Below are 14,434 nucleotides of genomic sequence, written 5' to 3' on the forward strand. Positions count from 1 at the left end.
AGATTTAAAATGACCCATTTGTAAAATTTGATCATTATGTAGGAGTTGACCATTCTTTTCTGCTAGGAAGAGAAGATGTTAAGTCTATAGCAATCTTAATCATCAGATTAGTTTTAGGATGCCAGTCTGTATAACAGAAACCTTAATTACAAAGCTTAGCCTTATTATTTAATTCAGTCCTTTGTCACTGCTACCATTCAGCTGAAGTAAAGGTGGATGAATTAGATCCATTGTGAACTAATGATTCTGCTGGGATTATCCTTAGAGACTGTTGAGAGGAGAGTCATACAAATCACGCTTTCAAGTTAAAATACTAGATTATAATGTTTAAGGTAAATCCATATGGAACTTCATGGGCCATGGCCTGAAGAACCGTTGCCTACTTCAGAGGCAATGTGAGAGGCAAACAGTAATCAGTACAACGGTACATGTGACCATAGATGCAACTATAAAGCAAAGCCTCAAGCTAGCATATGTTGGTTGGTAGTCTATGATGACCACAAATGCTAAAGTTGATCTCAGAGTTATTTATCACCTTGTCATTTGTTTAGAGTTTTGATATCTGCACAGTAGTAATTGGATTTACTCATTTCGGTTCCTCTCTTCTCGTAGCTGCATTAATAGAATTATTTTCATCTATTTTGTTGACAAAGACTTGGCTATTCCTGTGTGGTAATACTCTTATTACTGCGTACTAGTCTTACAGAGATCAAATGTGTTGGTCATACCATAATACAATGCACAAATCTGTACATAAGAATTCCATCAAGTATTTGCAGGGAAAAAAAACCCCAAAGACTCTCCTATACACAAATTCAGTCCTCCTGTCAAAACTTAAAGCCCTCTCTTTTAAGTGTGATTACAATTGAGCTTGTATTGAATTTTGAAATGGCCAACATATTGAAAAGACACTTGTTATTTTACCAGGAAACCCAGCCTACGTGAGATGGTAAGAGAAGTTGTTATAAGCAACAAATAATTGGTTTGGATACAGCAAAGTAAAATTTGACTGTAGAAAATGTTCTGCTGTGGTGCTGATTGTATATATATATATATACATATATAAAATATATATATTTTAACTCTTCCATGATGATGGTCACATTGGAAGGTTTTAGTGAACAACTGTATGATATTCAGGAGTAATCTGTATTCTTTACACTTTTAGAAGATTTTCCAATTAATCTTATTACGAAGCACAAGATTATAGTTGGATTCTTGCTTGGTTACAGATTTCTTTGTTGTTTATAGCATTTCATGGTCAATAACCTATCACTGAGTAACTTGCTAGATGATTTTTATATCAGTTCAGTTTGGGTTGGAAGATTCCATGGGTCAAAACCTTGCTCTGTGTTCAGTTTGTCTGATGTTATTTATCTGTTGATATGTGGCTCTTATAGCACGTTACATAACCATTTTAGTTATGTATCAGAAATGATAATCTTATTGGCTGTGGTAATCTCATGACTGATTTATGTCACTGATAACAGATTAAAAAAGTTAATGAGAAACTCCTGTTATGACCAAATGTAATGCAGATTCTTTCTTTATACAGTGAATTCCTTCGCTTTTCATTATACAATGACTGTACTTTAGCCTTCTAATACTACACAGTACGTACATCTCATGCGGAAAACCACAAGTAACACTTGTAATATCTTAAGAGAAAATGAGAAATCCCGTTTCTGTTTTCAAAAAAAACGCAATCCTAAAAGTAATTGAATCTTTTGCCAAGCTGAAAGTTGTGTTTTAGTACCATAATATAGATCTGTATTCAGTGGTGTGGTTAGCTTGAAAAGTCTATTTTATTAACATAAAAAAAGAATAAGGAAAATATACATTGTAATTGAACATTTCTTTTAATCTGCAAGTAAGTATGGCAGATAACAAAACAATAAGATAGTTCTTTAAGTTCTTATGAACAGTTAGAAAATAATTTTCTGAAATAGAAAAAGATGAAAGTCTTCTGTATTAGAAAATATTTGGCAATATCTGTTAGTCTTTCAATAAAATATCCATGTATACATGTAATACATATTTACAGTATCATATGCCTTCTACAAGTAGTAAAATGTGTGCACATAATTAGTGTATGTTTTATCTCATTTGCACCAGCATTTTTCAGTTTCATTAATGTTGGAAAAAAACCCACCACTTTTTCTATGGCCAGTACTGCAAGACAACACCTTTATGAAAGAAAATGTGATGGAAGGCCACTCTGAGAAGCAGTTGTAGGAGCATGTTATTTCCAAAGAAAATTACTCTCTGAAGCTGTACGATATTTTACTTAACGCTTGAATTAACCTTGTGTTAGTTAGATCTTGAGTACCTCGGGATCTTTTTAATCAGTTTAGAACAGAAGCTGATAGTCTGTAGTATGTTCAGTCTGTTTTAAATTGCACACACTAAGGTGGAGCAAGATTTAGGAACTCAGAACTACTGCATCTAGCAGGGACCTTCCAAAGTTCAAAGCAGTCAGAAACCTATGCTTCGTGGAAATGAGCTATCACTGCTTATCTGCTTGTGACTGTAATTTCTAGAATGGAAGTATCATTACTCTTGACCAGTACATGGAACAAAATGGGAACCCAAGGGCATATTAATTACTGTAGCTTAACTTCAAAAAGCATATGGAATTCTGATGCATCCAAGTCAATGTTGTAATAAAAGAAGTAAGAGATATTAAGGTTTTTTTTCTCTTCTTCCCAATATAGTGTACAGTTAAGAGTTTCTTCTAGATCAGTCCTTGGACAAGGCTCTGCCTCGCACACCTTTTATTAGATGACTCAGCACTGTGCAAGCATCAAATGAGCTCATTTTCAAAGGTAGATGAGATGCAGCAACAGCGTAATACATAGCAACTTAAAATAACCTGTTTTGAGCTACATACATTAACTCATACTTTGAAAGTGTTAACAGAACATCTCTCACAAAGACTGTGAATCCATCAGCTGTGAAATGCTTACTGATTTCATCAGAAAAGCAGACTGGTTTTAGCAGAATATAAGGAGATGACAAGAAAGAAGATAACACAGCTTAGTACACTCCAGAAGAATGATGAGATGCATAAAGCAATCATGTCCTAACAGTTGAGCACTATTTTCAGGTAAAAACTAGTGCTCTCCTTTTTCTTTCATAATGCTGCTATCAACAGTAGTTGGATTTTATGCTGAAGCTAGGTTAGGGAAAGCAGTCAATTGTGTAGAACGTGAAAAACCTATGCTTGAAAAACCAAGTGAAAAAACTGTACACTATGGGACTGGATAAGTGCTCACACAATAGGATAATATTTCCTTCTTGCATTTCTGAACGCTGTAGTAAGGCATTTAAAAGCATTTGTTTTCTCTAATGAAACCAATGCTGAAAAGGTATCAGACACCCACACATATAGTGTAAGTGAAAACAGAACTCTGGGATGTAGTTCTTGAGTACCAAATAGTAGAGCAGATAAGTTTTTTCTAATAATTCCTATGCTAGTTTTCTGTACTGCACTCAAACAGTTAAATCATAAAAAATCAAATAACAGGAAATGAGATGCTGATATAGATGCAAGTTTATGTAGTTATTTACAAAAATGATAAAAGAAAATGATCTGCTGTCTGAAACTGCCTATATCTAGTTCTTTGGAACAGGTATTGCAGTTTCCAAGATGACTTTTATAGAGATTATAATACAAAGGCTCATAACTCTGGAAATGTGCAATCAAAATAATATCCTGTAATTCTTCTATAGTAGTAAAAAAAAATGTAAGTATATTTTATATCTGTGAAAGAACTGAATGAGCATAACACATTAATACTCTGATTACTAGAAGAGCTATAAAAGTAAAGTGCCAGTAGAGACTTGAATTGCATTATTTAACACTTAAATGTCAAATAAGAGAAGTCATAGAGTTTATATGCAGTTAAATGTATACTAAAGAATGTCTTCATGATGATGATGATGATGATGATGGTTGTGGCACCAGAACGTCAATACTACAACTAACTTTCAGTTAGTTGGTAATATTTCAGTCAAATCAGCAAAGCTCAGCTGTTTCTTGGCAGAAAACACTTCTCAGTTCAAGCTCCTTTCTTCTTTGTATCTGCTACCAGTCTGTTCTGTTTCTTAACTTACTAATTTCCAGTCTAATGCCAAGGAACTGTGCAATCAAATCAAGAGTAAACCACAGCCTTCTGGGATAGAAGGAAGTCCTGGTTTAAGTGATATATATATATTTTTTCTAAGCGTGTATCTATGCCTTTCAAAATAAGACAGATTCTTGGATGTTTTACAATTTCCAAAGATTTCAATAATGATATGTTTTCTATACAATATATTTGGTGGAGCTGTTTAAAAAAAAAAAAGTCCACAGATACATTTAGATTTAAAAAATAAAAACAAAAACGGAGAAGGCTTTAAACGCAGTACATATCATGAAGATATCAGGCAAGCTGTTAATTTCTTCATTTGAATTCAGAATTTTAGATTAAAAGATTTTTATAGTGCAACTCAGCTAAGTGCTGAGTCACCTCCAATCCTGCAGATCTTAGCAGTTGGTGAGGGATTTAATCAATGTGATAGATCATGACTTCAGAAAAGTGAACTTTAGCAAAAAGTTATGTGCTAATGGCTAAATTGTTTTCTGGTATGTTTCACGACTTGCTCTCATATCTTTAAAATCTATCAGAATATAATTTAGTCTCAATAACTCTTTATGACTCTTAGACACATTAATTTGTGAAGTGATATGGAAAATGTTTTCCCAATATGTGATACTATCCATGCTCTCAATTTTTTGAGTGAGGACTGAGTATGAACCAATACAAAGTGTTTGGGACACATTGTATATATCCATATAACTAAACTGGGAGGAACAGAGGTTTTTTGGTGGTATAGCTGTACTGTTATTGTATATATTTTCTTTACATAGTTGATCGTTGCCCTGCTTCATCGAGTTTGAAGTTTCGTTTTCTGGCTGCTTCACTGTTGAACCCCACATCAGATTTGTCTGCATTACTGCCATCTGTCATTGTGGATTCTGCTTCCATGCCTTCAGGAGCCCCTCCATTGGGCCGCTGAACTTTAGCATTCTCTTCTGGTGGGCGCTTCCAGTGGGGTCTGCTTGCCATCCACAAAATAAGTGCACCAAATATGACAATCAAGAGACCAAGACAGTTGACAAAAATTGCCTCTGGCGGGGATGTACTATACACAGTACTATTCCTTTGGAAGGAGGAAAAAAAAAGACAATTGTTTTCAAGACAATTCGAGTCTAAACCAGTAGTCTCCTAATAGATAAGAGGTCTTTTTAAAACAAAGCACTATCTCAATACTAGATTGTGCAGAATAATAACAAAGAGAATTACAGTATGCAATGAATACACTTAATAAACAAGTGAAAAATGAATGCTTACAGTGCAAATAAAAGTTTCTCTGTGATTCCCATGAGAGCTGTTGCGATCACTGTTACAAAGATGAGGAGTCCTGAATAAACATGTATTGGCATGAGAGCTGCTCTGAGAGGTACTGGAGCAAATGGGAGTAGGAAGATAGCAAAACCTAAGAAAAGCTAAACACAAAACAAATTCGTAGTTAAAGCTGTATGGGAAACAAGCTGCACTTCTGAAGCAAAATTGAAATCATCAAAAAATTCAGTTTTGATATACTTTCAGTTAAAATATTCACAGGAATTGGTATTATTGTTTTTTTTTTTTTTTTAACGTATTCTCGTATTCTTACAAAACCAAAGCAGTCATTCTGGATCATTATCTGGAAAGCAGACATAAAATATTTTATAAATAATTCCACCTCCTACCAGTATCTAAGCATACTGCTAATGCTAAAATTGCTACCAATCTGAGTACTATAAACACAACTTTTCACTATCAGTAATATAAATAAGATACTAAAGGGGTGACTATATTTTCAGAGTCCCTTCAATACCTTTTCTCCCCTTCTGTTCAGATTTATTCATAAATCAAGATCAGAATGGCCTTTACTTCAGAAATACAATTTCATGGAATGAAGTTAAAAAAAAAACCTGGAAGTTAAAAGTGCAGATTCTTGATGGGCAAGGTTTTAAACTGAGTAAACAGCACTGAGATAACTCTGGTCTTGATCTATCAGGTTAGTAAAATTGCTTTGGACTGTAAAGCTGACTTACTAAATGCCTCATATGTAGGATTTCCATCCTGGTTGATTGTTTTTTATTTTTAAAGTGTAATTATACAATATAGAGACTTCAGAATTTTATGTGCTAAAACATCACACCTGTATATGTGTGCTAAATACTGGGGCATCCCTGCTCTCCTTCTTTGTCAAATGCAAAACATAATAAGTTAGCTCAATTTAGGTAAATCTAACTTTCTGGCAACAGGAACATGCACATGGATGTTTATCAAAGCATTGCTTTTTAAGGAACACCATTTTCCCTGTAGTAATAAATGAGATCTGCAGTGCTCCCTGCTGCACTTGTTCTGGTTATAGACAAGTCCTGAGGCCAAGAAATGACAAGTTAAAATTATGCTAACTAGAAAAAGAAAAAAAAAAAAAGTTACTTTGAGAATTCCTCAATAAAAGTTCTGTGTTTAAATATGCTGCCAACAAATTGAATCACAATAAATAAACCCAGTGAGTAAACAAAATACGCTTTAAAATACATTCTTCTTTGAAGTCAGGGATCCAGTAATTGCTCATTTACATGATGATTTGCCAAATCACAGAATATAAAATAGAGTGCATACTAGAATACAATGTCTTATTATTGTAGGGCCTATTGTACTTGAATTACTCAACACACTCTTTAACTTTACAACTGATTTATAAACACAATTAAATTCTGACCTGAAGAGAATAAAATATAACAGCAGTCAGCCCAATCCAGCTGTGCAGACTGTACATGTTGGTGATGCTCCTGGCATTGTGGTAGTCAAAGACAGCTACCATAGAAACAATTGCAAGAATCATAGCTATGGTATTTAGTCCGGCATGAATGAACTTCATTAGGAGTTTGCTGCACTTCCAGGTCCATGGCAACCTGTACACAATAATGGCTGAAGAAAGAACAGAAAGAAGATTTTATTCCTCACAGTGTAACTTCGCTAAGATTTTAATAATTATGCATCATTCATATAGTTCCATTGTAAATTAGAGAAAACCAAATCTTTTATCTTCTTTTAGAGCATTAGAAATGAGTATTAGAACAATACAAATGATTACTGAAAAACTTTTTCTCTTATACAGACTAACATTCCAAATACACAACTGAGGCCTAAATTATTGCCTTTAGAAAATGTATTCCTCTGTTTTTGAAAAATTCAAGTGTGTTTCAAAAAAATAACAGTAAACAACTTGGTGTCATTTTTTCCTTGTTTCTTAAATTGATGTAACAGAAAGTCTGCATAGTGTTTTGATTTTTCTACTGCTAGTCACATTGGAGGAACAAGACCCAATTCTTATGTTCAGAAGATAACAAACTGAGACAGTGTGCAATATCTTTAAAAATATTTATTCTCTTTGCAAATTTGGGTAATGCTATTTACATCCAACCTAAACAACTGTATGATTCTGTGGGATGAAGGGCACTGGCACGTGCTACCCAGAGTACCTGTGGATGTCCCATCCCTGAGGGTGTTCAAAGCCAGATTGATTGAGGCCCTGGGCAGCTTGAAGTAGTGGCTGGCAACCCTGCTCGTGGCAGCTGGAACTAGGTGATCTTTAAAGCCCCTTCCAACCAACCTAAGCCATTCTATGATTCTGTGATATTTATATAGCTGTGTCTATTACATTAATATTGGTAGGACTACTTTACATGGGAAAAGACTACTCAGCATCAGGGAATTGTAATCCAACTCAAGAAACAAAAATATTTGGCAGTTACAACTCTTGAAGCACTGTTAGATCAATGCAAGTTTTTTGCCTATGTTTGCATATGTGACACCATACTGTGCTTTGACCGATGTGAACAAAACAACAATTTCCAGTGATCTGACTCCAGATAGCCCATAAGAATAGTAACAGAACAGAGACCTTCTTGCCAAGCTCTTTCTTCAAGTTTCTTGCTGCTCCTTTCCTGCCACTATTGACCTACTGCCTGTTGTGTATGCACGCAGACTAGACCAGATCACTGAAGCCCCACATATTTCTGAATACAAACCTGTACAGTTTCTGAATGTGTGAGAGCACATAAGTACATTAAGACAACAGGGGACAAATACTTATGATCATGCCTGGTCCTTGACCAGTAAAGGCCGTTCTTTCCATCCATAGTCCCTTGAGTGGACAAAAAGAATGATCTCCATTCATCTGATTAATCAAATCCTTACTTAAGATTTCTTCTTATAAAATGACATCCAAATAGTATATATTTAGCAATACTAAAACAAATGAACAAGAATATATTTCAGATTTTAGAATAAGTTCTTGCTTCAAACACTCACTAGAAAATAATACGTATTACCTGGTAAGTGCAAAGATTAGGTATTTACTTAAGTAATTCTCATGTACCTTCCTCATTGCTTCTCTGTAACTCTAGCTTTTTATGAAAAAAAAAAAAAAGAATATTAATTCTGTACATTACAACAAATAATAAAAAATGACAAATTGATTTTAAAGTTCTATTCAGATATGCATATTTTGACTTGGATGTATGACAGGAAACACAGCACTCCATTAAATAGTTCACACAGAAAACACTGTTCACAAATGGAATTTCCAGTCCACAAGTAGATTTTAAATCAATATTTGCTTTCACATACTGTGTGAAAATATAATACTGGAATGAAAGCTCCCTTAGAATATTTAAATACATACAGCATTTAGGTAGCTCTCAGCTTTCTACTTTTAAAAAGTGGAAATAGCACAGCATAAAAAAGTTAGGAAGATAGCCTTGTTTTAAGACAGTCTGGCAGTATTTATGACTGGCAGTACTATATGACATAATTTGATTTCCGTGATTCAGCTTGAGCTTAAGAGCATCTCCAACAGTTCCACAAAATGTATATGATAATCTTATATCTTGTTAATATTGAAATAATTGCCTGCATCAGGCAATTAACCTAGTACTAATGATTATGATTTCTAACCTTGTACAACTGGTATGCCAAGAGGTCCCAACCAGGCTTCAACATTCTATGAGGATATTATATCTCAGAAATCTTCCTTCCTCATTTTTCATAAATTATGGCCCAGAGTATTGTCAATAGCTTATTTCAAGTGGAATGGAGTACTGAACTCTACATCTCTCGAAGTCAAATTGACCTGAACAGATCTTGGGTCTCAGTTTACAGCTTTGTTCTCAAAGGATCATGTCCATGCTAAATTTTTTCTTTGGTGTATAAGATTCCATTGTAATTTGGTTTATCTTCCAAAATCACTATCACACTTCACAGCCAGTCACCCATGTAATCTTAGATCTCTTATGGACCGTGAAATTTCTTTTGTCTGTTTCTCTCTTGGAAACAGTATGACAGAAAGACAAGGAATACAGACTAATGGCTCTGAGACTTGTTAGCAATACCACGCGTTAAAATGTTGCATGCTGTAGCACAGGACAAATACACGATAGTACATTTTGCTGTAATCCCCTCTCAGGGCTGTGAGTAAAGTTATACATCCTAACTTGAGCAGATCTGACTGTTTACTGTTGCCAAAAGACAAGGTCCCATTTCCCCATCACCACTTCCACTTCCTTTCTGACTGCATGCTTCTCACAACCCACTTGGTCACAACTGGTGACCAAATACTAGCTTCTCTAGTGTGATTTTAATAGGTTAGTAATGAATTGAAAATCATTTATTCTGTATTACATCACGATGGCTCTCATCATTAGCCCTTTGAGAGGGGACCAAACTGTTATCATTTGCAGGCCAAACATGAAGCAGCATGCAGATGTTGCTTTGGAGCCCTGGTATTTATGAAAACCTTTACACGTGAAAAAGAAAGCAAAATTCTTAATTTACTAATTTACTCCATTCTATCACACACTATACTATTCCTTCAAGCCCTTCTTACAATCATTTTTTTCATGTTTTTCCTATCTTAATATTTAAAATAGTCATGGTACAAATATGCACACAGATTTTTACTGCCTGTATTATCACCACTTTGGAAAACCATCTGGACAATTCTGTGCACTGACAGGGCTTTATCAATATAATTTACTTACATGTACTCATCTATAAATAGTTAAAACTCACATTGTTGTGCCTACAGCTTTTTCATTTTGTTGACAAGATACATACAATAATTTTTGTATCTAATTCCCCATATCCATGTTATTACAGTCACTTCTTCTACCTCCCACAGACCGACAATACAGTTCTATCCTTTGTGCAGGCTTTAATGAACTGAAGAAACAGGTGATTTGGTTACTATTTCAAATCTTGCACACAAATTTAACCGAAGCATGTATTCAGCTGTTCCTTTCTACTTTTAGCTACTTAAGGGCTTCTTTTTCTTGCATGTGTGCAAAGAGGTGTGCTATCCCTCAGCCTCATCCAAATTACTTTGAATTCAATGTTGGACTTTTCCATCAGTCTCCAGCTTTGCTTTTCATGTTACCTAATTGGATTTCCTACTCCAAATAATGCTCTTCTATTAATGAATTCCTGGTTTGATTTGTTTGTTTGTTTGTTTTAGCCATGATAAACTTTCCTTTATGTTACAAATACCTACACAAGGCTTGAGGCAACTAATTAATTCTGAAACAGCGGTAAGCTGAGTTTCAGAGGAAAGAAAAGAGCAATGGAAAATTCTGCAGAAAACCTCCCCGTATTGTCTGCAAAATAAATAAATAAATAAATAAGATTAAAAAAAAAAATCTGTGTTTATAAGAAGAAAAAGCTCAGTAGCTTGATCACAAGAATTTGTATTTAGTGAAGTTAACAGGTGTTTCTCATTGCTTATTTATAATCAGAAGTTACACTTTACGTGACCTATTGAGCAATATTATATAAGCCAGCTTCAAAATGTTGTTTACTGCTCAAAACTTCTTTGTAACTTGAAGCCATGAAGCTCAGAACATACCTCGCTGCCACTGAAAATATTAAATTTGTGGTGTGTGCTCAAATGACTAAATTCCCTGCCTTGCCAGAGCTCAGCAGCCACCCTGCTGCTCCTTCCAGCCCTGGCAGGGCTCCTGCTGCAGAGCGAGCGGCCATACGCGCGATCCAAACAACGCGCTGGCTGGAATGAATGTCCAGATGTGCTGGACACATTTCCTGGCTGGATGAGTGCAAAATGTCGTTCAGCAGGGAAGCAAATGTAAATAAGGTTGCTAACAATGAAATTCTAAGTTAATTCCTCCTCTTACACAGAAAAAAAATACTTCAGGTTTCCAGAGGTTCTTCATAACGTAAGAAGAGTAAAATCATCTCCTTGCTCCTTCTCCCCAGAGAGGTCAGTGGTGAAACTGTCAAGGAATTTCCACCATTCTCTGCAACTTTCATCTGCCCTTCTTTGAGAAATTGGTGCTGTTTCTTCACACATTCTCTTATCAGTGAAACTAGCCAGAATGTTGTTACTGACTTTATCAGAAAACACTGTTGGAAGCTGTTATCTCTGCCAAACTTCCCTGTTAGTTTTCATGCAATTAGTGTAAATACTAACTCAAGTTACAGGATTAGTACTTCTAGGGCACTACCATTATCTGCTTTTTAAACTTTACTGAGAATACCGCCAGTTTTCTTTCCTCACCTCAAACCATTGATCAGTGGCATCGTGTGCAAGTCAGTCATTTTCTTGGATTTAGCTGTTCTACTAACAGCAAAAGCATGTCGTTCAAACTCCAACATTCCCGTCGGCCTCAAAGAACAACTCTTGCCCTTAAGACCTAACATGTGAAGGGCGTGTGATGGAAAGCAGACAGTGAGCACATAGCACGTGTAATGGGAAACGCTGTCAGTCCAAGGCTGAACGCTGCGCAATCAAAAGTTCGTACACTTTATAAAAACGTCTCCCCGCCTCATCATAACCATTTTATATTACTCAGGCAACAGAATTAAGTACGAATTGTAAATATATATTTTGCAAAAGAATTTATACAGCTTCTGGGCTGATGAAATGCATTGCAGCGGTGTTCTTGGTGCTGCATTTCCTCTGGCACAAGCCCTGCTCCTGGGTCTGGCTGCGGTGGTGCTGAACTGAGACGGGGGAGCGAGCCAGAAGGGACGGAGCCAAACGAGTGAAAGTTTTTTCCTAGGGCAGCACTGCTGGCGTTTCGATTCCCAGCTCGCATAAATTCAGGCTGACTAGGAAAACACACCTCGCAAGCCTTTCTCAAAGTGCAAGGAAATCCTAGGCCAGGGTAAACAAGTGCTTGAAGGGAGGGAAAAAAAAAACACGAAAAAGAAGCCCAATCAGCCCAAACCACCGCTACAAGCTCGCGACAAGGGACTCTTTGTCCCGTCTCGCTGCGAGCGCCTGCTCTCCCGAACGGCAGCGCCGCGCAGCGCCCCGGCCCCGCTCCCGCCGCTCCCGTCCCGCGCAGCGCCTCGGCCCCAGCTCCGCCGCCGCCCCACCGGGCCCTCACGCACCGATGCCCTGGATGAAGACGAAGCCTGTGACGATAAGGACGGGATGCCAGTTGAACTCCGCCGAGCCCCCGTCCCAGCCGAGCCCTTCGCGGTAGCTGAAGACCCAGACGAGGGAGAAAACGACGGAAACGAAGCCGACCAGCAGCGCCGAGCCCAGCAGCGCCAGGAAGAGCCCGTAGTCCTCCATGTTCCGAGCCCCGCGCGTCGCCGCCAGCGCCGCGCGGGAGGGGCGAGGCGGACGCCCTCGCTGACGCCCTCCTTCGGCCCCGTGCCCGGGCGGCGCCGCCCCGCGCCGCTCGTTGCGAGCCGGCCGTCGCCAAGCTGCTTTTTACAAGTATTCTGTACAGCCTTGCCCAGTCCTTCGCGCTCAGAACGGCGACTGCGAGTGGACCTGACCGCGGGGCTCCGCCCGCTCCTTGGTGCCCGAGGCGTTGGGCACGTGGCTGTGGCGGTGAGCGAGGGCACCGATGGGAGCCTCCAGCGCCGCTGCAGAAATAACGCAGCGCGGCCGTAAGCACCGAGAGATAAACCAGAAGTACTGCTGCGATGAGGAGACGCAGCTCGGGAAGTGCAGCCGCTGAGCGTGCTTAAAGACGTTGGTGTACTGTTCTCGGAGCACGGTTTTTGTCGTGGCCATCCCCTTCAACTCACGTTGGATTCCTCGATTGGATTCCACTGCTGTAAATGTAAAACAGCTATTAACCCGGTTTCTTACATAGACGTTGGGCTAAGTTTGTAGGAGTGTTTGGGCATCGTTCTATTAAGACCTGCCAAATTTTGGAGATTTAGTCACACCTGAGACCTACTCATAGAAGTGTTCAGGAACAGTCATTCTACATTCTCTATTCTTAAATAGCTGTCAAAGAGTTTTAAAATTTAACATAAACATCTCTCCTGTTTCTGAATGAAAATGTCTATGTGTGAGCTTCCAGGATGGAACATGTATACTGTGCGTTTACCGTGATCGAGTTTCTTACGCAAAGCTCATAGTCTTCATTAAAGTCTGTGCTGCCTTTTGGTCACCATAAATTGCTGCATTTCTCACCAGATGGACAGCAATGTACAACTGTTGATTTAGAAGACTACTGCAAGTCACAACAGCTTCAAACTAATAGTCACTGGGAAGCACAGCAAATTCTTGAAAGCTATAGAGGTGATATTGTGAATGGTACCTGCACTATTTAATAAGCAGTGCTTTAGTGAAGTTTAAATACCTTGCTCTGGAAATAACTGTTTTAAATAATCCAAACAGAAACGAGAATGAAATACCAATAAGGAGGACTAAGTATGTCATCAAAATGTCAGAAATGGTGATGGGGTTTATATAATCACTAACTGCACATCTCCCATAAAAATGTTCTGCTATATCCCAATCAGGGAAAGTTTCTGCTTTTGCTGTCACCACTTCTGTCTCAAATATTTTTTCAAGATTGCATAATACTTCTGAAGACTAGCAAAATGGTTACTCTGCCTTTTTTAAATCAGCTTTTGAATAGCCTCAGTGTTCCTGCTTCCCTTTATCTACTCCGGCCACAGATGATTCATGACCATCTGGAAACTGCACTTCTCCTTACTAAGTACCTTTTTAGTCTCATCAGTTTGCTTTCATGTAGCAACTTTTATTAATAAATATCCTGACTTACGACTTCCCAGTAATGGCTACATGAAATAATTTGCATACATCAGAAGAGTGATGCAGAGGAGATGAGGAGTATCATGAAAAACAGCTCTGTGTCATTCTTTCCCAAGCATTCAACTTGTATCTGACAAGCAGTTGTCCTCTTTGCAACCTTACTTTTCAGTTCGGCTATAGAGTTTTCTTTTTCATGGTAAAGTAGTTTCCATTTGTCATCACTGACTGAGGTGACAGATCTCTAATGAAAGGAATTTAGTTACAAATAATTAACCCATACACAGAA

General features: G+C 37.7%; 2 protein-coding genes across 9 annotated transcripts in view; one reads left to right on the top strand and one right to left on the bottom strand.

The window, feature by feature from the left end:
- METTL8 (methyltransferase 8, tRNA N3-cytidine) overlaps positions 1-14,434 on the top strand; it is a 78,589-nt gene that overhangs the window by 20,616 nt on the left and 43,539 nt on the right. The window lies entirely within an intron of this gene.
- Positions 1,841-13,146, bottom strand: CYBRD1 (cytochrome b reductase 1). Its single transcript, XM_085228409.1, has 4 exons — positions 12,516-13,146; positions 6,826-7,034; positions 5,397-5,551; positions 1,841-5,205 (listed from the first exon to the last, which is right to left on the bottom strand). The coding sequence occupies exons 1-4, from the start codon at positions 12,700-12,702 to the stop codon at positions 4,905-4,907; spliced, it is 852 nt and encodes a 283-aa protein (XP_085084535.1). The 5' UTR covers positions 12,703-13,146; the 3' UTR covers positions 1,841-4,904.

Source organism: Meleagris gallopavo, chromosome 7 (assembly GCF_905368555.1).
Source record: "Meleagris gallopavo chromosome 7, MGAL_WU_HG_1.1, whole genome shotgun sequence".
Classification (NCBI taxonomy): domain Eukaryota; kingdom Metazoa; phylum Chordata; class Aves; order Galliformes; family Phasianidae; genus Meleagris; species Meleagris gallopavo.

Bases quoted from the DNA above. Each gene is read 5' to 3' on its own strand.
- CYBRD1 (XM_085228409.1), bottom strand. From the start codon at position 12,702: ATGGAGGACTACGGGCTCTTCCTGGCGCTGCTGGGCTCGGCGCTGCTG. The intron at 7,035-12,515 runs GTGCGTGAGGGC...TTCTTTCTTCAG, and splicing joins CGTCTTCATCCAGGGCATCG to CCATTATTGTGTACAGGTTG. The intron at 5,206-5,396 runs GTAAGCATTCAT...CTCCTTCCAAAG, and splicing joins GAGAAACTTTTATTTGCACT to GAATAGTACTGTGTATAGTA.